The 23,598-nt window shown below is 41.1% G+C and overlaps 1 protein-coding gene and 1 long non-coding RNA gene across 12 annotated transcripts in view; one reads left to right on the top strand and one right to left on the bottom strand.

Annotated features, from left to right (window-relative positions):
- The window catches only part of RABGAP1L (RAB GTPase activating protein 1 like), a 244,204-nt gene that overhangs the window by 158,382 nt on the left and 62,224 nt on the right, over positions 1-23,598 (top strand). For all 11 annotated transcript variants that reach the window (XM_020798552.3, XM_020798554.3, XM_020798551.3 and 8 more), the window contains one exon: positions 8,826-8,954. In XM_020798552.3, the coding sequence (XP_020654211.3) occupies positions 8,826-8,954 (129 nt within the window). The remainder of the gene's footprint in view (positions 1-8,825; positions 8,955-23,598) is intronic.
- LOC110081663 (uncharacterized) lies at positions 5,944-18,064 on the bottom strand. The gene is made up of 5 exons (XR_002301020.3): positions 18,016-18,064; positions 17,405-17,457; positions 15,695-15,798; positions 14,944-15,098; positions 5,944-6,133 (listed from the first exon to the last, which is right to left on the bottom strand). It is a non-coding gene; the product is annotated as an uncharacterized LOC110081663 (long non-coding RNA).

Here is a 23,598-nt window from a genome sequence, read left to right as displayed (position 1 = left end):
CACCTGTTTGAAATGCATTTCACCAGCTGCAGACTAGTTTTTCTCAAAAAATATATGTGGGTAGAAATTCAGCAAATCTTATGTTATTGCCTATGAGTGATTCCAGACATTTCCTTGTTTACTAGAATAGTAAACCCCACTCCATTGCTGCCCAATAAATTTCCTGTTTAGTAATATTTGTAATGTAGAAATTGATAGTATATTTTGTATTTCATGCAGTTTGACAGTCTTACAAATTTGCCAGAACAGCCTCAATAATCCTCAAAGGAACATAAAACTGGATTGTGTCAAATCAGTGTGTTCTATTCAAACCTGAAGCAGAAGCCCATGGGGTGCAAGGCAAACCCTATATCACAGTACCTGGGAGAGCTCCAACTGAGCATCTTGTTCCAGGAAGGCCTGAGACCAGACTGAAGCGTTTGACACTCCACTGCTGAAGAACCCTCTCAGACCCCACCCCTTTATAGAAAGAAAAGGAAGCCTTTATGTTATATATGTTTGGACTGGAATCTAGCAGTTCGTTGCTTCTCTAAGAGCAAGGTGTACTGCTGGCCTTGGTGAACTCGGTACAGAGATTATGGAGTTCTTGAAGAGATGTGTGCTGGGCCAGTGCTAAAACTGTGCTCCAGAGACACTAATGTTGATCCAGGTCTATGGTCGCATCCTTGGGTGTAGGAGTCTATAGAATCCCAAGATTATTTGTCCACAAATTCCACAGTTTTGCACAAACCTTTGTTGGTGTCACTGGTTCCTTAACTTCTGAGTCCATGGTGAGGACACTGATGTGTTCCGGGGTTATGATAAGAGATTTGTCTGTTCCAGCAATTCTTTTCCCAGGAGTGGCAAACCTGGATTCTGGCTCTGCCCACGTATTTATACAGGAAACAACATCATAGGACCAAATAACATAGTCCATAATATCAGGGCTTCATACATTTGTCTATCTTCCAGTATGTTACAGTACATGATATTTTTGTCAGCAATGTCCCACTGAGTTTTATGTAGGACAGATAGGCCAAATTCTATCCAAATAGACACAAAGCAGGTATGAGGAATAAAAATATCCAAAACGAGTGGTTAAACACTTCACTCTTTCTGGACACTTTTTTTTCCTGTTCCCAGAGCCGTAGTCCTTGAATGAACAAAGAAACTTCAGGGACAGATACCAAAGGGAGAGTCTGAGAAGGGAATACATTGGGAAGTTAGTGCAGTCTTTCTAGTCCTTAACAAAGATAATGGTTTCCTGTGTCATTTTATATACGAATCTAATAATTTGAGCCTTTATTACCCAAAGAGACCCTAATTGCCACCATTTTGATGGAATTAATAACTTCATATTATCTGTTAAAGATATAATTTTAAACTATTAGTAAAGGGAGCAGTTAGCAACTTAGAACTGTCACCAAGGGCTTTTAACTGCCAATACTTTTGTACTCTGCTCAGAGGCACAAATGCTCAGTTTATCTGAAGAATGTGCTAGACACATGAAAGTTTATGAAAAATAAAAACTAGTTAGTCATATACGTGCTGCATGATTATTTCTGGTTTCTCTTTTGTTGCAAAACAAGCTAACATAGCTGCCAGCTAGATTATCTTTTTCTTGAAAGGGAATTCTTTAATCAAGGTTCAGATATAAAGAAAGCTATTTCTTATGCACTCACAAGCCTAGCCTGTTAAGGTGGCAGGCCAAGAGAGCCTCTACAGGTCAAATTTGAAGATGATTTATATTAGAATGGCAAGTTTTTCAAACTATTTATGCATTTCTAGGTCAAAATTAGCACATTGAATTTACAGTAGCTCTAACTAGCAGCCAACGTAGTCCACTTGCTTGCTGATACTTCAGTAGGCTTCATACAGTAATGGTTTCTGGATACTAAGGGGCTCACAACTTTTGATATTTCTGACCTGCTGAAATTCCTTATCACAGTTCTTTAAAATCTGAAGGTATCACAACCAGATGCCCACAAACAGTGCTATCTCTCACGCTTTCATTTCCATTACTTACATTTGATTTGGTGGGACCTATTCAAACCTATTTGAAATAGGTGGGACCTATTTAGCCCGCAGCGCCCACAGGGACGTGGTGGCGCTGCGGGCTAAACCGCAGACGCCTGTGCTGCAGGGTCAGAAGACCAAGCAGTCATAAGATCGAAGCGACGGAGTGAGCACCCGTTGCTTGTCCCAGCTTCCGCCAACCTAGCGGTTCGAAAGCATGCAAATGCAAGTAGATAAATAGGGACCACCTCGGTGGGAAGGTAACAGCGTTCCGTGTCTAAGTCGCACTGGCCACGTGACCACGGAAGATTGTCTTCAGACAAAAACTCTGGCTCTATGGCTTGGAAACGGGGATGAGCACCGCCCCCTAGAGTCTAACACGACTGGACAAAATTTGTCAAGGGGAACCTTTACCTATACTCTCCAGGAACTAATTTACCACATCACCCTCATGTGCATATAAATGATCAGTTAGTATAAGTTGTCTACATTACAAGATGTAGAGGAAAATGCTTTCTTTTTTCTTCAGATCTATGTCTCCTTTTCCACTAAGAAAGCCATAAACTTTTGATGGATGTTGAAATATATCCTGAATATTGCTGATGTTTTATCTCTTTTCTTAGTAGAACAGGAAGGTCTACTATATGTAAATATATGGTGTCCCATAAATGCAAATAGTTCTTATTTCAGGAGGGTCTGGTTTGTTTGTTTTTTTTGAAATTGCCTTCTGTTTCTAAGGCCAGATTTTTGCAAAAAGAAACAGCTTTAGTCTGCATACAAATACAGTATATAAACAAAACTAGTCTTTTCATGTATATATGAGCTAAACAGCCTTGGAGTTTATTTACCTTTTTAGAGGAATGATGGACTTTGTGGATATAACCAGCTTCATCTGTCCTCACTCTGAAATCCCTGTTTTTTTATTATTATTTTGTTTATTTGTTTTTTAAAGTATTTTTAAGTCACTAAGTAATAGGGTGTCCAGGGTGGTGTGGTGTTTGTATGCTGCCATTTCTGATGTACTGTATTTTTGTATATGTTTATTCTCTTGCATGGAGACTGTGATATGTAGAATGCAGATGTGTACTAGTGGCAAAGGATAGTGTAGATCACATTTTCAGATAAACAAGCAAATCTAATATTGTGTGTGACAACATAATGGGACTCATTATGGTGCTGCCAGAGTAGATATGGGGACACAGCTGGCATTTAATTTTATAGCTGGGTCTTGTTCCTGTTTTGGTATTCATGCCTGTTGTGTATCAGTAATTGTTTAAGTCTGGGGAGGGTCTATCTTTCAGTGAGCACAGGCCTGGGAAAGGGAATTTTTATTGCCCAGAAGGGGCTGTAGTGGATTTATGATACTTGCAAGTGATTTCAACTGGCATCAGTGGTGTTCTTTGATTTTCTCTTTTCAATCAGTCATGTAGTTGCTTGTTTCTGGGCATTCTTCTGGGTCAGTCAACTTGTTTTTTTTTTCTCCTCCTCGTTAAGTAGATTTTGTAGTTTATGAAAAGAAATCCTGAAAAAATATATTTGCACTTCAAAGACAGCCATATGCATACGTGGTAGACGCTGAATTAATGGCTCTACTGCTTAATAAATGGCTACTATCAGCAGGATGTTTGTGTAAAAAAACATTTTGAAAATGCCTTATTTGTGTTGTGTTGAAAATTCTACTATCAGGTTGAAGGTTTATTACTAAGCCTCTGTTCCTCTTCACTTGGTCCCCGCTTCCACAACTATGGACACCAGGTCTATAGTTTAGCCTGTGGCTAAATATTGTGATCTGGTTTTCAACTGTAATCTACAAAAGCTCACAATGAAATACATTTTTCCAGTGCCACTGTAATTTTTTTTTTGCCTGTAGGAGTCGCAGTTCAAAGGAGCTGCCATAACAAGGTGTAAAATGGCATTTCCCCTGTTGTTTTCTCATCTGATTAGCTAGCAGGAGTTTTAAAAATAAATAAAAGTCAGTCTGTAAAACTGTAGTTTTTAGGGTTTAAATGCCATTGGAATCTATACACAGATTAGGTTTAACACTTTGCATGTGTGTAGAGAAAGGGAACCTTGATTCAGCAGGGAGAAGGGGTAGAAATCTGTCTTACAGCACATAGAAAAACTTATTATCTACCTATTAAAGGGGGGGGGTTGCGATTTACCTAGAAAGAAGGGGGGAAAATCTGCTGTCACTGTTTCTAACATTTTTAATTTTTTTAAATTCAGATAATGATAGGAGATGCTTCTTAGCTCCCCCCCCCACAAGTTTCTTTCTTCTTTTGGTATTCTCACCTATACACAACCTGCACTTCTTTTCCTGCAGTACTTTGGGACTGAAAGTGCTGAGGATGAAAAAATTCCGGTTTATGTTGGTGTTTTCTTAGAAAGAAGCATGCTGTTCACCTGTTTGTTTGTTTGTTTGTTTGGTTGTTGTTGTTGCTATTGTTTTTGCTGAAGTGTTTTGCTCACAATTCCTGGCAACTTTTCTGTATTGATTAAAAGCAATCACATGCTTGAATGGATGTGAATTAACTGTATAAAAAAGTGGATGCTTTTGCTGGTGAGAGAAAAACTATGGTTTTGGAGAGGGGATTCTGAACTGATTTGCATTTCTCTTTGTATCATGTGATCAAAGAAAAAATGTGAATCAGTCTACCCCAAACCTGAAGCATTTCCCACATTCCCTGCCCCCCCCCCCCCCGTAGTTTGCTGCTTTAATATTCTTCTTTTGTTGGCTGCAGAAATGTTTAACAATTCCATTTTATTCCTTATAGTCATGTAATTCTTCTGTTAAAAGGATTTTTATCTTCTTAACACTCAGCTAGAGTCTTTTTTGCCACTTTCTTCTTTCACAGGAAGTACTTCAAGTCATTGCCATTCTGTTTTTTCATATTCTATTTTACCAATAACTTCTTGTCCACAGCATATGCCAAAATATGAAGAGAATATAGTGTAGACGCATACTGATTTCTTTTAGAACCAACCCTAGCTTTCCAGAATCCCTAGATTCAAATGCTTTACTATAGTCCATAAAACTCAGATAGACATTCTTCTGAAATTCTTTGGTATGCTCCAGTAGCCAATTTATGTTTGCAATATGATTTGTAGTATCTCTTGCTTTTCTGAATCCAGCTTGAATATCAGGCATTTCCCAATCTACATATGGTAAAAGTCTTCATTGCAAAACCTTAAGCATCAGTTTCCGTGCGTGGGAAATCAGTCCAATGGTCCTGTAGTTATTGCACTCTTTAGTATCTCCTTTTATCAGGATTGAAATGTGTATTGATTGTTTCCAGTCTGTGGACTATTTTTTTAACAAATTAGCTTGAAGTAGTACTATTGATTTTCCATCTACTTCTGGTGATTTCTTTCTTCCAAGTGGTTTGAGAGCAGTGTTTACTTCACCTTTTAAAAGTACGGTATCCTTATCGCAAGATTCTTCTTAAAAGGAATATGTCATCCTTGCATCTCCCCAATGTAGTTCTTCAGTATATTGTTTGCATCTTCTCTTTCTTTTATCCTGATCAGATAAATAAGTTCCCTTGATGATCTTTCAGTTCAGCTCAGGTTGAAATTTCCCTTTGATTTCTTGGAATTTACAGGAATTTCTCTTTCGTTGATCTGTTTCTTTGCACTGGTCTGTGGTAATATTTCTCTTTGGCTTTATGTGCAAATTGCTGGAAAGTTCCATTTACAATTCAGTTTATGATCCTATTTCTGTAAACTCTTGCTTCTGGTCTGTCCTTTACAATTTTTTCATTAGTGATCCATCTAGGTTTTTATTTTTTATTTATTTTTAATTAAAAGAATAGTCTTTTTGCATTCTTCCCTCCTGATCTCTGTGATTTCAACCTACAGTTCTTCTAGTTCAGACACAATTGAGTTTAGTACACTTTATATGACTTTATATTATTTAAATTATATGTTGACACTTCAGAACTAGTGTTCAGCTGCATTCTCATTTTTTATATTCTCAGTTCATGATAAGTACCACACAATCTGTTCCTGATCTTCTTTTGGCAGAGAGGATGCAACTTCTCCATCTGCTACTTCAAGTTACCGTACATAGTCTCTTTGATTTCTGTTTTGACAACAGTCGGTGATTCTGATTTAACAGGGATAAATGCAGAACTCTGCACTAAGGAAAAAGAAACCAAATGCACAGTTACAGGATGAGGGCTACTTGGCTCATCAATACTACATATGAGCAGAATATTGGTATGGTAGATCACAAGCTAAATATGAGCCAACACTGCAATGCAGCTACAAAAAAAAATAATTTGGTTTTAGGCTGGATTAGCAAAACTATAATCTCCATAACCTGTGAAATACCAGTTCTTTTTCGTGGTCTTTGTGAATGCACACAAATGGGTTTCTTCTGTGCTTGCATAAAAACTCTTCCAGAGCTTTAGCACATGTTTGCCAGGACTCCCCTCCCCCCCCCCCCCCGTGCACATGCTCCACCTGTCCTGGAGAACACCTCAGTTCCTTTTTTGCCACCAAAAGAGCTTCATTTGCCACTTTAAGAAAGAAAGAAAGAAAGAAAGAAAGAAAACTTTGGGGCCTCGTCCCTTCTTTTTCTTCTTCTCTCCGTGGGTTTTCCTCTCCTACCAAAAAAGAGAAGGCTGTTTTTTTCTTTCTGTTCACCACCCATTCCCTTGTCCCTATCTTGCTATTTTATGACCTCTTCAGGCCTCTTCAAGAAGTGTGCTTCCTGTCCCAATAAAGTCAGACGGGCATTCCAGGTCCTCTCTGGGTGCACTCCACAAAAACCATTGCTGCCTCTATAGCCTTTCTCAGAAGTGTTAACATGCCTGACATTTGTAAGGCTGTCACATGGTCCTGGCCTTCCACATTTGCCACTCACTGCTGGCTTGATGTCCTGGTCAAGGTGGGTGCTGCATTTGGTCAAGCAGTGTTGGGTTCAGTTTTCCCGTGATGGCCCAGCTTCCAGTAAAATCAGCTTGCTAGTCACTCAGTTGTGTGCATTCACAGAAACCACAAAGAAGAGAGGTTAGCTACTTGTTACTCTGATTCTTCAAGTGGTCATCTGTGAATCCACACAACCTGCCCGTCCTCCCCTCTGTCTGTCATGTTTGTCATATACTTGATTGAAAGGGGTAGACTGTTCCTGCAGTTTCAAGTTTACCTTGATTCATACTCCTCACAATCAATGGGCCAATTATATGTATAGTGCAACAATGGGCATTCCTTTTACCTCTGTGCACATCAGTTACAAGATGTCCTTTTGTTTTGTCTTTTAATCTAGTTGCTCCATTAGCAACATGACTATTTGTATTTGTCCTTTGCCTTTACGTAACATCTGAAACAAATACTGACAAAAATGCTATTAGTTATGCCCACAGGTGTAACACAGTTGGTTTAAATCTCAGCAGTGATTAATGGAAATTAAAAATATTAGCATAGACATTTGCTGTTGCACAGTAGATAGCGCAACTTGGTGTAAACCAGCCAATGCCCACACTGGTTTCTTAATTCGCATCAACTTGCTGCTTAGATTTATGCCAATTGCGTTACGACACTAAGAATGCCATAGTTTTTAGGACATTGTGTATATATGTTAATTGTTGCTGGTGCAATTGTTGAACTATTAGTATAAAAGGTCTAATTGGTTAGGATTTTATTTAGAGGAGTGTAAAACATGGTTTAGTTTGGATTGACATTAATGGGTGAAGTTTTTAATTAATTAAGCAGAAGATTGAATTAGACATTAGACTAGTCCATTTTAAGGAAACCCCCAGAGCAGTGGTTGCTGTGGTTAACACTATTTGTCTTAGTAGCATTTTGCAGTTTATTCCTTCAAATTGGTCCTTTTCATAAGGGTAGCATTTTCCAGATGACTTAGCCTACATATCCCACAATTCAATAGCTGGCTGGGGATGGAGTTGTCGCTGTGATCATCTCTGTCCTTATTCTTATCCTGGTGCTCAGACTCTTTCTACCTATAATTAACTAAAATTAATTATAGAACTCATTAAACTATTAAAGTTGTGGGCAAAATATAAATTAATCAGGACCTAAATAAATTATGTTACCTAAGTAATTTGTTTTACCATGAGATAATTATAAAATGTGCTCAATTAATTAAAAACAATTCATTTATTCCAAGCACTGAGTTAGAGTGTTTCAATTTTCTGACCTAAATTTTTGTTCAAGTATTTCCCATCACATGTGGGTAATCTGAGCCCTTGTTAATTGTGGAAGCCATTAGTAAATTATTCAGTCATTTGTAGGCTTACAAAGCCTTATCTATCAATATTACAAAATACTCTAAAGATCTGAGTAACAGAAACTATCACAGTATCTTTAATTCTTTTATTTTCGTCTTTGTAAACTTCGATCTTGGCAGGCTTTGACAAATTAACTTCTAAGTAAATCTCAGCAATGAATTGCTTCAGATTAAGGAGTTAGCACAGGTATTTGCTGTTGTGCATTGTTGCCCAGTAGCAAATGTCCAAGCTAGCTTTTTAACTTGCAGTAACTTGCCACTGAGATTTATTCCAATTGCATTACACTGGTGTAAAACCAAAATAGGATTTTAGCCATGCAAAACTGGAGATAGGAAAGGTATCTGTGATCAGAGCAGCATTCCAGGAGCACTGATCTTTAATATTGATCTTATAAAACCCTGCGTATCTTTGCCTGTGAGGTTTCTCTTTTTTTAACTTTGTTGGTTTAGTCTTGTAAACCACTTTGTTACCTTTTAATTTTAATAACTAAATATTCAGCACATGATAAAACAGGAATGTAACAGAGCCAGCATGACTGACTGTGCACTTACATTAGTTTTTCAATGTTTTTCACTGCAGACCTCCAAGGAGGATCTTTTACAAGCTGATTTTGAAGGGGCTTTGAAGTTCTTTAGGGTGCAGCTTCCCAAGAGGTATAGAGCTGAAGAGAATGCTAGAAGACTTATGGAACAGGCTTGCAATGTAAAGGTAAGAATGATAATTCAGATTATGTTTTTTTGCTTGAAAATAAGGTAAACTCAAACCAAAAGAGAGGACCTAAAGAATTAGCAGCTGGATCGAAAAATCATGGGGGATTTTTTTTTTTTTACATAAAATGTATCCTTGGTGTTTTTCTCTGTCCATCATCAAAATTTCCTAGTGCCACCACTCTCAATTATAATAGTTTTCTGTGAAGATTCTCAGTCATCCAGGTGAAGTTATCTGGAAGTTGAGTCACAGCAACTGGGCTTCTTTCTTATTAGGTTGACATGTTTCTGTACTCATCCAAGTAGCTTTTTCAGCCTGAGAAGAGTTGGTAGGAGAACCCTGACATATCTTCCACATTGGTTTCACTTCATCCTGGTCTGAATAGGCTTGTTATATGGGCAAAGGATGGGAGGGGGTGAGTGAAAATCCCACTTCTGCAATCTTTCTCCATCCACTGTCATGGGTCATTAAGGGTCATTAACAGTGGTCTTTCCAGTGGGTGTGGTCATGATCTTTCTGGGGACAGATGAAAGGGCAGCATGATAAATAGGAGACAGATTTTACCTAAGGCCTCCACACCTGGTGTTTGAAGAATGGCAGTTTAAATTCATTCTTTGCAACTATATCCTTAATTCACAGTCTGTCCATTTCACTCCCAAATTCCATTTTACTTTCTAATTAAAGGGGACAAGCAGGGAAAGAGAGAAGACAAGGGCAAAATATTATGGCACTTTAAAGATGAACTGATTTATTATTTACTGTTTATTATTTACTATTTACTATTTATTATTTACTATTTATTAAATAGAAGTGGATTTTTATCTGTTAAAGCTGACACTAAAATAAATATATTATCTTTAAAGTACAACAATATTCTGTCAGGTCACACAATCTCCAGTATCTATATACAAATGCAAGGACTATGGAAAACAAACAAGAAGAACTAGAAATCTTAGCTCAGGGAGGTAAATATGACTTGATAGGAATAACTGAAATGTGGTGGGATGACTCCTATGACTGGAATACAGCAATTTAGGGATATAAATTGTTCAAAAAGAACAGAAAGAATAGAAATGGAAGTGGAGTTGCAGCATATGTCAAAAATACACATTCCTGCACAGAGATATAGGAGTAGAAGATTGGATGTTCCATTGAGAGCGTCTGGATCAATGTAGGTGAAGCAAAAAACAAAGTGAACATAGTAGCTGGAGTTTGCCACCCACCACCTGATCAAAGAGAGGAAGCGGATGGATCAGAGCACGCCAGGCCCTCCTATCTTCCACTGCCTCCCAGAGTTGTGTCAAATTCATTCTGGTAGCTTCGATGACACTGTCCAACCATCTCATCCTCTGTCCCCTTCTCCTCTTGCCTTCACACTTTCACAACATCAAGGTCTTTTCCAGGGAGTCTTCTCTTCTCATGAGATGGCCAAAGTATTGGAGCCTCAGCTTCAGGATCTGTCCTTCCAGTGAGCACTCAGGCTTCATTTCCTTCAGAATGGATAGGTTTGATCTCCTTGCCAGTTCAGGGGACTCTCTAGAGCAGGGGTTTTAAACTCAATTTACCTGGGGGCCACTAGAGACAGAGTCTGGGTGAGGCTGGGCCGCATCAGATTTTTCGCCAAGTGGAGCAAGAGCCCGAGGAAGCCGCCCAGGAGTTTCCTTAGCCGACAGGTGGGCTGGCTGGCAGGCTGCAGTTCTGGATGGAGGGTGCAAGAGGTGCTGTCTTGGGAGAGAGCCGGCGAGTGAGGCAAGGCTTTTTTTTTTACTCTTGACAGCAGAGGATGTGTGGGCGCTTTGGGGGGGCAGGCAAGGCAAGGGCCACAAACTATCATCTGGGGGGCCGCAAATGGCCCCCGGGCCGCATGTTTGAGACCCCTGCTCTAGAGTCTGTTCCAGCACCACCATTCAAAAGCATCAATTCTTCGGCAGTCAGCCTTCTTTATGGTCCAGTTCTCACTTCCATACATCGCTACTGGAAAAACCATAGCTTTGACTATGCAGCTGAGACTCCAATACTTTGGCCATCTCATGAGAATACTTCCTGGAAAAGACCCTGATTTTGGGAAAATGTGAAGGCAAGAAGAGAAGGGGATGACAGAGGATGAGATGCTTGGACAGTGTTATGGAAGCTACCAACATGATTTTGATCCACCTCCGGGAGGCAGTGGAAGACAGGAGGGCCTGGCGTGCTCTGGTCCACGGGGTCATGAAGAGTTGGACACGACTAAATGACTAACCAACAACAACACATAGTTGGCTACAAAATTGTAGTCAAAATGTGATGATTAATGGTGCCTTCTCAGACTAAGAGGAGGTAATAAATGGGGTACCCAAAGGCTCAGCCTTAGGCTCAGGGCTATTCAGTATTTTTATTAATGACCTGGATTGGGGTACAAGGAATGCTAATCAGATTTGTTAATTGGGTGGAATAGCCAACATACTGGAGGACAGCAATAAAATTCAAAAAATTCAAAATGATCTAGATAGGCTTGAGCACTTAGCTGAAAACAACAGAATGAAATTCAACAGAGATAAATGCAAATTACTGTACTTTGGGGGAAAATCAAACAGAGAAATACAAGGTGGAGGATATGTGGCTCAGCAATACTATGAGCAACAAGGATCCGGGAGTCATTGTAGCTCACAATCTGAATATGATCCAGGAGTGTGATGCGATTATAAAACAGGCAAATGCTATTTTAGACTGCATTAACAGAAGTATAGTCTCCAGTTCCCATGAGGTACAAGTACTCCTCTGTTCAGCTCTGGTACTGTGTCCAGTTCTGGACACTGCACTTCAAGAAGGATGCTGACAAATTGGAACAAATTTAGAGGAGGGCAACAAGGATGATCAGTCTGGAAACGAAAGCCTATGTGGAAAGGCAGAAAGAACTTATGTTTAGACTTGAGAAAAGAAGACTCCAAGGAGATATGATAGCCCTCTTCAAATATTTGAAAGGTTGGGTTAGTGATCTTGGGGCTTTCAAGGCTCCTTCTGCTGAGAATTCCCCATATGATGTGGCTTAAGAAGACAGCTACTTCATGATATTGGCAAGTAAAACACTTCTGTGAGGGTTCGGTGTTTGGGGGGTCAGTCACAGTCAATAAAGCACGAGATTTGTTTAACGGTTCTACTTTGTCTTCATTTATTAACAATTCAACATTAACTGGAACATCTCCTGGAACAGTTTCTAAATTCTCTTGGGGTCTAAATTTCGACCGCAAGGGAGTCCAAACATTACTAACAAATGGGTTAGTTTCATCCAATATCCACGGTCCAGATAATACCTTCTCTGGGACCGGTTCTTCACTGTCATCCATCTCTGGTTCTAATAGTTGAAGGGTCTCCTCATCCCTGCTCCAACCCCAGAATGGGGAGCCCTCTCCCGGGCTGGCCAACCACGGTCCGGGTAGACCCCCATCTTCTGTAGCTCTGTGAGATGCCATGCCTTCTTTGCCTCCAACTCTCTCGCCACCACTTCTCTCTCTTCTTTCAGGCGTCGCCGCCACTCTTTAGCCTCAGTCTCCCCCCAATAAGATGGACGGGGTTGTTGTCCCTGGCGTCTCCTTCTCTCTGCTTCCTCATGGGGAACCTTTATTTCTTCCCCTTTTCCTGTCCATGGGTCTTGGACCCATATCATTTCCCAACCACCCAGGATCTCTTCCCGCTTCGCCCTTATATCCCCACCTCCTGCCTCTATCTCCCCTCTTCCCGCCAAATTTCTCTCGGTTTTCTCAGACAAATTTAACCCTCTCAGCGCCTGTACCAAGTCCCTGGTGTCAACCCCTTGGTGTCTCCGCCCTTCTTTTCCTGTCATCTCTTCCAGCTCTTTAGTATCCACCTGTTTACTCTCTTTCCTAGGTGGAGAAGGTGGAGGGGAAGTCTGAGTCGCATTAGCACGGGACGGGAGTGACGGCACTCCCACATAAGTCTCCTGGCCCTGGCTTGGAGTTTTACAACTTCCTCCATGAAGAGGCAGAGAAAGTGATTTTGTAAAACTGTATTAAGGCAGCACGGATGCACTGCATTACTTACATAATATATTTTTAATAGAAAATTTCCTTCTAGGAGCAGGAGGAAGCAGGAGGGAGACAAGGGTTTCTTTCCTTTCCTTTTGATTTGTCTTAAAAGTTGGGAAGAACCTGCCCATAACCAAATCCATTGCCAAGTATTTTTTTTTAAATAAGTGATGTAGCATATCTGTGCTGCCCTTATTCTTTACAAATTGACTTCCTCTGCCCTTCCACAGAGCAGAAGTAGTGTTTAATTTGCCAATATCATGATATGGCTGTCTTCTTAAGGTACTTCACAATATGGGAAATTCCCAACAGAAAGAATCTGACTAAACAGAGTCACTTGAGATCTGCTATGCTATTGGGATATGAGGATCACATCAAATGGCATACTAGACCTCTACCCAACCCTAAGTGACCGTATTTAGCCGGAGCTAGACTATTCCCAAAAAGTCCATGTAGACAAGCCCTAATTTATTGGCTACTTGTCTGAAAATAGTATATTCTTCTCCCTGGCTTACATTTGCAATAGTGACACTACTGCTAAACTGTACTCCATGTTGTGGGGAACAGTGGCCAATGTGCTGTCTGTGGGCACTTGCCACAATGTTTTTCTCTCTTTCTCATCGCAAGACCAGATAGGCGAGATATAAGTAGAATAAATAAATTATGTCTTTTCTAAAGCAGTATTCATTTACCTGCCCAATGCTTTGGGTCCAAATCATATAACTTCCTAGATGGAACCAGACTTTCTAGTTTAAATACAGGATAGAAGCTAGACTGGGAGAAATAAGCCAGGACAAAGGATTATGAGGAGATAGAAGATCATCTTCTTTTGTTTCTTTGTACTACCCTTTTGTGTTAAAATAAGCCACAAATCCAGTGTACATCAATGAGGTAAGCACAAAAATAAATATGGCTGTTGTTATCAAGTCTAATTTAACCCTATGAAAATCCTTTTCATTTCCTTCTCTTTTGAAAGTGTTGCAGAATAAGAAAACAAATCAAGTCCTTACATGAGGCACGAAGTATAATTTTGCAGCACTTGATTGTCCTGGTGTGTAACTTGTGTTGTGGACCATAAACTACTGTTAGGACAGAATATGGGGAGACAGAATGGTTTCCTATAGGCAAGGTGTCAGACAAAGTGCATTTTATGCCCTTATCTGATCAGTCGGTGTGCAGAACATATACAGAAAGCCAGACTAGATTTAGATGAAAGAGAAGTGAAAATTGGTGGAAAAAACACCAGTAATTTAAGATGTGCAGATGTCTTGAAACTTTTAGTTACTTTGACTTGTGCAAAGCACAACTTCAGTAGAATGTAAAGAAGGCAAGAAACATGACTATAGAAGAACCACACTTTAGAGTTGACAATGAAGAAACTGAAATAGTGATTTTGTATACCTTGATTTAATCAGTCTGAATAGGGACTCCAGCCAAGAAATCAGAAGGATACTGAGACTAGGAAGGAGAATAATGAAGGAACTAGGAAATATCATCAAATGTAAGGATGTGTCACTGGAGACCCAAAAACAAGATCATCTAAACTCCTGTATTTCCAGTCACCATGTATGGGTGTGAAAGCTGGACAAGGGTGAAATTGATTCATTTGAAATGTGATTCTGGAGGAGAGCTTTGCAGATACCCTAGACTTTCAGAAAGACAAACTAGTATGTCCTAGTCAAATCAAGGCTCTGGAGGAAAAAACAATGAAACTGGGGCTGCCCTACTTTGGACATATCATGAGAAGACAGGAGTCTCTGAAAAATACAATAATGCTGGGAAAGGTTGAAGGCAACAGGAAAAAAAGAAGACCGAGTACAAAATGGACTGACCCTAAAAGAACGCACAGCCTTGAGTTTACAAGAGTTGAGCAGGGTAGTTGAGGACAGGATATTTTGGAGATCGCTCATTCATAGGGTCACCATACGTTGGAGATGATTTGACAGACATAACAAGAACACCCTCACCTGCAAGAATGGGATTACCATCTTATAGTAGACAACCTTGCTCTTGCCATCATCTTCTCCTATTCAGAAGGTTCATTTCTTCATCGTGGCTTCTTTGAATGCACACAAAAGGGCTAAATCAGCACCTGCGCTGGACCTCTTGGAATCTTCTAGAGCTTTAAGAGAAAAGTAACAAGTTTAAGTTACCCCTATAGCGCATGCTCCGCCCTCAGTTCCATTTTTCCGCCGTGCGATTTGGAACCTCTCACTTTGAGCTTCATTTAATACTTCCCTCAGACTGATTTTTTAACGGATATTTTTGACTTAGGACTTCCCTTGACTACTCTTTCATCTGTTGCCCTGAACTACGGACTGTTTTTGACTAATCTTTTTGTTTCTTGACTAATTAATCGCCTCCAGAATTTTTTCCTGCTCTTTTTCCATCACCACGCGATCTGACTATCCAAGTAAGATTATTCTTTTTATTTTGCCCAGCTTATGTCCTGTTCTGGACCCTTCAGTAGGTGCGTTTTATGTTCTAGAAAACTCCCCTTTTCTCATGGATATGATCGCTGTCTTTTTTGCCTAGGCGAATCCCATCAGCCTCAGTCCTGTAAACACTACAAAGGCTTTACAAAAGCTGCTCTTAAGGCTAGGCAGCAGAGACTTAAATACCACCTTTTGGATACAACTTTATTGTCTTCAAAACCATCAGAAATGGAGATTTCTTCACCCTCTGCAACTCCCAGCTCCGAAGTTAGAAATATCTCACCTCAGTCCTCGTTGAGCAAGACTTTGGATAAGCCAGTAAAAAAGACCCCCGCTGCAAAGAAATCTTCCTCCTTGACACTGAAGACGACCTCCTCCACCAAGCCTCTAAAACAGAACAAGCCAAAGACAGCAACTAAGACTAAAGAGCACCATAAGTAGCTACCACCAGTCTCAGCATCGGTGCCTTCACCTATTCTCGAGGACTCGTCTCGAGATCGAGAGTCTATGTCTGAGGCAGCCCCTTCGCTTCATCCTAGACAAACTGAGCCTTTACCACCTGAAGGCGTCCCTTCTCCGACACCAAGCCAGCTTGCTCATGGTACTGCAGGCTTGGCTTCTGCCCCAAAATAGCCCTGTCTCGATCAGGCGGGCATCTTTTGCTCCATCTTCGTCATTTGTCGCTTCAAGACCGAATTCTCCGCCTCAAAAGTCTCCAGCTAAAACTGAACATATTTCTCCGGATCAACATCGATCTCCTCGACACGAGGTTGTGGTGCTCCCTTGGTCCTCTTGACGTCAACACAGAGAACGATACGACTACTCTGACCAGTACGAGTCCAGGAATAAGAAACACTGACATCAACGCCGAAGGGATTATTCTGACTCTGATTCCTCATCGACGTCTAGTGATCACCACAGAAAGAAGAAGAAAGTAAAATACGTATATACATCTTCCTCTTCTTCTCCCTCGACATCTCCTCACAGGCACCAACATCGAAAACATCTCGGCGTCAACAAGAAAAAAGAGGTTGCACAGCGCACTAGAAAACATCCATTGGAGCCAGCTCCTCTGTTCTCGACCTCGACGATAATAAGATCCTCTCAGAAGACCGCATTGTCTTCTCACAGTGTCGACAGGTGTTCTCATAAGAGACCTCACCCACCTTCAACTTCAGGACAAGAAGAAGTGTTCTCTGCTTACTCCTCTGCCCCAGAAGATGATGCCCTGCAGAAAGGTTCTGCTGAGGATTTGCCAGAAGGAGAAGTGGTGGAATCTGATGCAGCTGACAACCATGTGTCATCACCTTTGGAAGATTTTTCTTCTTACGTTCAAATGATCACAAGGATGGCAAAAACCCTCAAAATGGATGTTGAACAACCTATTCCACCTTCAGAAGATCTTATTTTTAGGGACATAAATCAAGAAAGATCCCCACCTCTCAGTTTGCCGTTCATTCCGGCCTTAATGGACATAAGGACGCTTGGAACCAACCATCTATGTCTACCCCTATTTCAAGGCGCACAGAGAATTTATATCGTGTGCATGGGGATGAAACAAATTTTCTTTTAAAGCATCCTATTCCCAACTCGCTTATAGTTGAGACAAGTTGCTCACGCCCTATTGAAAAATCCCATGTTACTTCAACAAACAGGGAAGGAAGAAAATTGGAGGTCCTTGGTAGGAAGATTTATTCTCTCATCTCATTTCTTCTCCAAGTTACAAATTATCTAACAGCCTTGGGGGCCTATCAGAAGCAACTATGGTTACAAATTTTACCAGGCCTGAAACTAACTCCTGATGAGGTTCGACAAGTTTTTTTGAAAACTTATGAAGAAGCCCAGATGGTTTCTAAACATCAAAGGTTGGCATCTAGACACTCAACTGATGCTGCATCAAAAGTCCTCATGTCAGCTGTCACCTTACGAAGACATGCATGGCTCAGGGCAGCAAATATCATGGAGGATGTAAAAACACGTGTCGAAAACTTACCTTTCGATGCCAAAGGACTCTTCATTGAAAAAATTGATGGAAATCTGGAGGAGCTGCATAAAATGAAAAAGACAGCTAAGTCTTATTTTATACAACAACAGCCTAAATACAATAAATATCAGTGGCGTAAGCCATATCATCAATATTCGCAATCTGCTCAACCTTACAAATCCTTCGGAAACCAAAATCAGACCAGATCTTCACAAGCATCTTCGTTTACATCTAACTACTGCAGCGACAACCTTACAAACCACCTGCAAAAAAGTCTAAGCAGTACCTTTGACTCCACCATGACACCATTCGGACACAATCAGACAACCCAACTACACCCCTTTCTACAAAATTGGATGAACATCACAAAAGACTCTTGGGTCTTAAACATTATTCAATTCGGCTACCAGCTGGAATTTACAGAATATCCTCCTTTAGGACAGGTCAAGCATACATCCTTCGATCCTGTTCTAAAAGACGAAGTTCTCTCCTGCAAAAGCTAGCCATTCAAATAGTTCACCCAAAGGACATAAAACGGCTACTACTCCCGTTACTTTGCTGTTCCAAAAAAGGATGGAGGGATCAGGCCTATTTTGGATCTACAAATGCTAAACACTTACCTTCATCCAAAATGCTTCCAAATGGTGATATTGGAGTCCATAATCCACCTGTTAAGAAAAAAGAATTGGTTTATGGTAATAGACCTCAAAGATGCCTATTTTCACATAACAATCCATCCCAACCACAGAAAATACCTACGGTTCATATTTCAGAACACCATCTACCAATTTCGAGCCCTCCCATTCGGGCTCTCGACGGCCCCAAGAACATTCACAAAGTGCATGGCACCCATGGTGGCTTACCTATGTCTACACAAAATCCACGTTTATCTTTACATCGATGATTGGCTGGTGGTCTTGCCATCGAGACACCAAGCCCTACGGGACACCAGGTTCATACTCCGGACTCTAAAGGATCTCGCCCTTTCAGTCAATGCCAAAAAGTCACATCTCGTACCATCACAGATAATAGATTGCATAGGAGCCAGGCTGGACTCTATCAAGGGTCGGATATTGCTACCTCCGGAACGTATCCAAAAGATACAAAGAGCCGTACGCAAGTTTCAACCAGGCTTGCATGTCTCTGCGAGGCATGCCCAGCACCTGCTCGGTCTCATGGCATCCACAACACCTGCTCTGGCACATTCCCGTTTGAAGATGAGGTCCCTCCAAACTTGATTTTTGACTCTATTCGATCCCATGCAAGATCACCAGAAGAAACGTCTCCTTATGTCACCTTATGTCAGCAACTCTGGTGGTGGAGCTTTCCTCCTCATCTGCTAATATGCCGTCCCTTCAAACCTCTACAACTCTCAGTACAAGTGACAACGGATGCAAGCCCAACAGGATGGGGGGCACATTGTGGAAAACACCAGGCACATGCTCTGTGGTCCAATTGAGACAAAAATCTCCACATCAACCACCTGGAAATTCTGGCGGTCATAAAAGCATTCAGAGCATTCCTACCCCTGATACAAGGTCGTGGTGTGCAACTTGTCACCAACAACACCACAACCATGTATTATATCAACAAGCAGGGAGGTACACACTCCAGACCTCTTCTGTTCCTGGCTGTGCACCTTTGGGAATGGTGCTATCAACACCACATCTTCCCAGTAGCAATACATGTATCAACAACAGACGAGTTAGCGGACAAACTAAGTCAACTAACAGGCCAAACTCACGAATGGGAGTTGAACGACAAGATCTATGTCATACTATGTCGTCGGTGGGGAACTCCCAGGGTGGACATGTTCGTGAGTCAGCGCAACAAGAAATGCAATCTATATGCCTCAAGGGCAGGTCATGGCAAGGATTCTCTGGGGGATGCATTCATGATCCCTTGGAGCTCAGATCTATTATACCTATTCCCACCACTTCCACTAGTTCAAAAGACTCTGATCAGGATTCGTCAGATGAAGTCAGAAGTGATACTCATTGCACCTTACTGGCCTCGCCAGGCGTGGTTCGCCACACTTCAGATGATGGCCTCGGACTTTGTCAAACTGCCATTTCTCCCGCACCTCCTCACACAGGATGCAGGCAACATACTCCATCCAGATCCAGAGACCTTGCATCTGACAGCGTGGAGAATCAAGTAGGTCCTAGACAACGCTAGAAAACCTTCACAACCCTTCTATATAGTTACAAATGGAATAACTTCCTAAAATTTGCTGAGACCAGACATCTGGAGACTTCTCCTGTCTCATTATGAACTTTACTCCAGTATCTACGATACCTTTTTGACCACAGTTTGACTATTTCCATCCTCAAGGTCTATATCGCTGCGATTGTTTCGTTCCAGCCTAGAGAGTCAGAATCAGCAAGACTGTTCTCTCACCCTACTCTAAAGTCTTTCCTTAAGGGGCTTACTAACATCAGACCACCTATTAAAAAAAAAGCAAAGCAAAGCGTGCTGCTTATATACCGCCCCATAGCGCTTCAAGCACTCTCTGGGCGGTTTACAATTTAATTATGCAGGCTACACATTGCCCCCCCCCCAAGCAAGCTGAGTACTCATTTTACCGACCTCGGAAGGATAGAAGGCTGAGTCAACCTTGAGCCGGTTACCTGGGATTTGAACCCCAGGTCGTGAGCACAGTTTTGGCTGCAGTACAGCGGTTTAACCATTGCACCACGAGGCTCCTCCAACTCCTCAGTGGTCCCTTCAATTGGTTCTATATGCTCTTATGTGACCTCCCTTTGAACCAATGGCCACATGTGACCTTCATCTGCTATTGTTCAAATCACTATTTTTGGTGGCCATTACATCTGCTTGGAGAGCAAGTGAACTAGCAGCACTGAGATCTCACCAGCCATACCTACAGTTTTTTAAGGACAAGGTAGTGCTTCACCCAGACATATCCTTTCTGCCTAAGGTAGTCACCGACTTCCATCTCAACCAGCCACTCATGTTGCCTACTCTCTTCCCGGATCCAAGCGCATGCTCTATACCCTGGATGTGAGAAGAGCATTAGCTTTTTATGTATCCCGTACCAAATAGTTCCGTAAGTTGCATAGACTTTTCCTGTGCTTCTATGGGCAGAAGAAAGGCTCTCCAGCTTCGTCGTCTACCCTCTCCAAATGGCTTGTCTCCACCATTTCTCTAGCATATGAGCTTCACCATAAAACTCCACCTGAAGGCCTTCGAGCTCACTCAACTAGAGCCATGGCTACATCCATACCCCTGCTACGTGGCATTGATGTACCTGACATCTGTAGAACAGCTACGGGGTCTAATGTGTCAACTTTCATAACTCACTACAGATTAGACCTCAGGGCTAAGAGGGAGACAGGCTTCGGGAGAGCGGTGCTGACATCCATTCTGCAGTGACGGCCCTCCTTCCGGTAAGTGAGCGTGCTAGTCACCCTTTTGTGTGCATTCACAGAGGCCATGATGAAGAAAGACAGGTTACTTACCTGTAACCATGGTTCTTCAAGTGGACCTCTGTGAATTCACACATCCCGCCCAGCCTCCCCACTATCCGTCACTGACTAAGTCTATATAAGCTCAGGCTTCTGTGGCGGATAAATGGAACTGAGGGCTGAGGTGGGCGGAGCATGCGCTATAGAGGCAACTTAAACTTGTTACTTTTCTCTTAAAGCTCTAGAAGATTCCGAGAGGTCCAGCGCAGGCGCTGATTTAACCATTTTGTGTGAATTCACTGAGGTCCACTTGAAGAACCATGGTTACAGGTAAGTAACCTGTCTTTTTACAGTATGACTGTTAGGCCACTGCTCTGCCTCCCACTCTGAAAGGAGGAGTGGAGGAGGAGGAGTGGAGAATTGAGGACTAGAGGAGATCAGTCAAGTTCCCATACCCACAGCAAACAAAGGGGGGGGCACTTTCAGCTGTGGGACCAGAAAGGAAAGCGTTAGTAGGGCTGCACATTTATTTGTTTGCTTATTTAACATTTTTACAAACCGCGTCATAGTCCAATGTGTTTGTGATTCCAATTTGTATCTTGTACTAATGCAAGACTTCTATAGGTTGACAGTGGTCTTGAACCAAGTATATAAGGAGTGAATGGTTCCACAGTTAACCAACCTTGATAGGTCTTAAAGTTTTCTAGGGCTTTAAACACACAAGAACTTCCAACTTGGTCTGATAGCTAATAAGTAGTTGATGTAGTTCTTACAGCAGATGTGTCACATGATGACTATATGTTTCAGTCTTAGTCTGCTCATGCTCATGCAGCCCACCATGACATGTAAATACTGGTCTAGAACATGTAGCGTCTCAAATGGTTCAGGTGGCACAGAGAATTAGACTTGGGTACAGACAACATACTGATGACATCTAAACTCCAAATTCTTTGATGGTGGAATACAGCAGCTTCACATAGATGTTAAATAGGACTGAGAACAAAGTGGAACCATGTGGCACCCTCAGCACAGCCACCAAAGTTTTGAGGAATAGATTCTATTGCTACTTTCTCAGATAAACTCTGGAAATAGGAACAGACTCCCTGAAACTCATGACTCTTAAGTACCCATGAAGTCACTCTAGCAGGTTAACATAGTTATGTCAAATGCCATGCAAAGATGACAGGATGGCTTTCTTCCCATCCCTGTCTCAATAAGTTCAGCCATTAAGATGATAAGGTTAATTTTAGTCCACAGGCCAGGTATGAATCATAGCTATAATGGATATAATATTTGCTATCACCCTCATGATTCTTGAGTATCTTCTTCCAAAATGTATATTAGCAGGTGGGTGGTAGTAGTGTAATTATTGAGTCCATCCTTGGCTTCTTTAAGAGTAATCACATTATTATCTGCTTAACAGCAGCAGTACCAGTCTACTATGTAATGAGTAGTTTTAATCAGCCAAGAAGCACAAGGATTGAGGGATCATGTGGCTGGTCCTATAACTGCAAACTGCTGTTCACATCATCAGGACTCATCAACAGAAACTGATTCCATAAAAGTAGGCTTTATGTATCATTGGGTGACCTCACAATTGAGCATCAGAAAAAACTGTTCAACTCCGTTTCCATCAGTATCTGTGCACAGGGAGCTTGTAGTTATGTTAGTCTAGTGGGACATGCTGTATTAATGCATGAGGGTTCATAAATATTGGTAAACTGAAAGAGAAGTTCCATCTATTGTTCTCGTTGCACATTATTCTTTGTAATATCACAGCAAAACACAGCTGTAAAAATATGAGCTGTAGTTTTATCCCTCTCATCCCCTGTTTCTGGTCAATATATAGTTGGTTATTTATTCAACAGAATACTTGGGCAACAGGCTACATATATTATATATGCATATAGTGTATAAATGTAAATCTGCCTATGGTAATTGTCTGTGGCAGTGTTCCCATTCTTCAAAAAAGGGAAAATAAAAACTGTAACAGAACTGATCTTAAGAGATATGGCTTCTGAGAATGAAGACAATAGTAAAAAACACACACAAGCAAACCAAAGATGAAACGTGTCACTGTAAATGTGATATGACAACCTTCGAGCTTAATGGCCATGTTACTAGTGAATTGATTAATCCTGTGGAGAAACCAGAAATAAATATGAAGCTCTGTGAAAAAAATGACTCGATATAAGCCCATTTGTTATTTTGGCAGTTGCTAAGCAACAAGCCTGCTGCTATAGCTAAGGAAACACAAAATTAGTTGCTTTTCTGAAGAAATCAAATTATAACTGAGGGTAGAATCAGATGGAATATTTTGGAGCGGGTGCAGACTAGATACCGTGTTTCCTCAAAAATAAGGCAGGGTCTTATATTAATTTTTGCTCCAAAACACATTAGGGCTTATTTTAAGGGAATGTTTTACTTTTTTTCATGTACAACAATATATGTTTATTTAAATACAGTCATGCCATCTTCTTCTGGTTGCTGCACAATGGTGGAAGGTGGGCTTTCACTTAACTAGGGCTTATTTTGGGGGTAGGGCATATATTACAAAATTCCTGCAAAATCATACTAGGTCTTATTTTCAGGTTAGGTCTTATTTTTGGGGAAACAGGGTAGGGTTGCTCAATGATCAGGCAGAGGTGTGATATTCCTTTTGGTGTGATTCTCACATCCAAATGGCATATTGGAGGAAGCAACCCTATTTAATCTGCTGAAATTTCTGTAATCGTGAAGTGGCTTATGTGAGCTACTTTAGAATATTAGGAAATGGAA

Source organism: Pogona vitticeps, chromosome 4 (assembly GCF_051106095.1).
Source record: "Pogona vitticeps strain Pit_001003342236 chromosome 4, PviZW2.1, whole genome shotgun sequence".
Taxonomy (NCBI): Eukaryota; Metazoa; Chordata; class Lepidosauria; order Squamata; family Agamidae; genus Pogona; species Pogona vitticeps.
The sequence above is the reverse complement of the archived record's forward strand: the minus strand, read 5'-3'. Positions and strand labels throughout refer to the sequence as shown.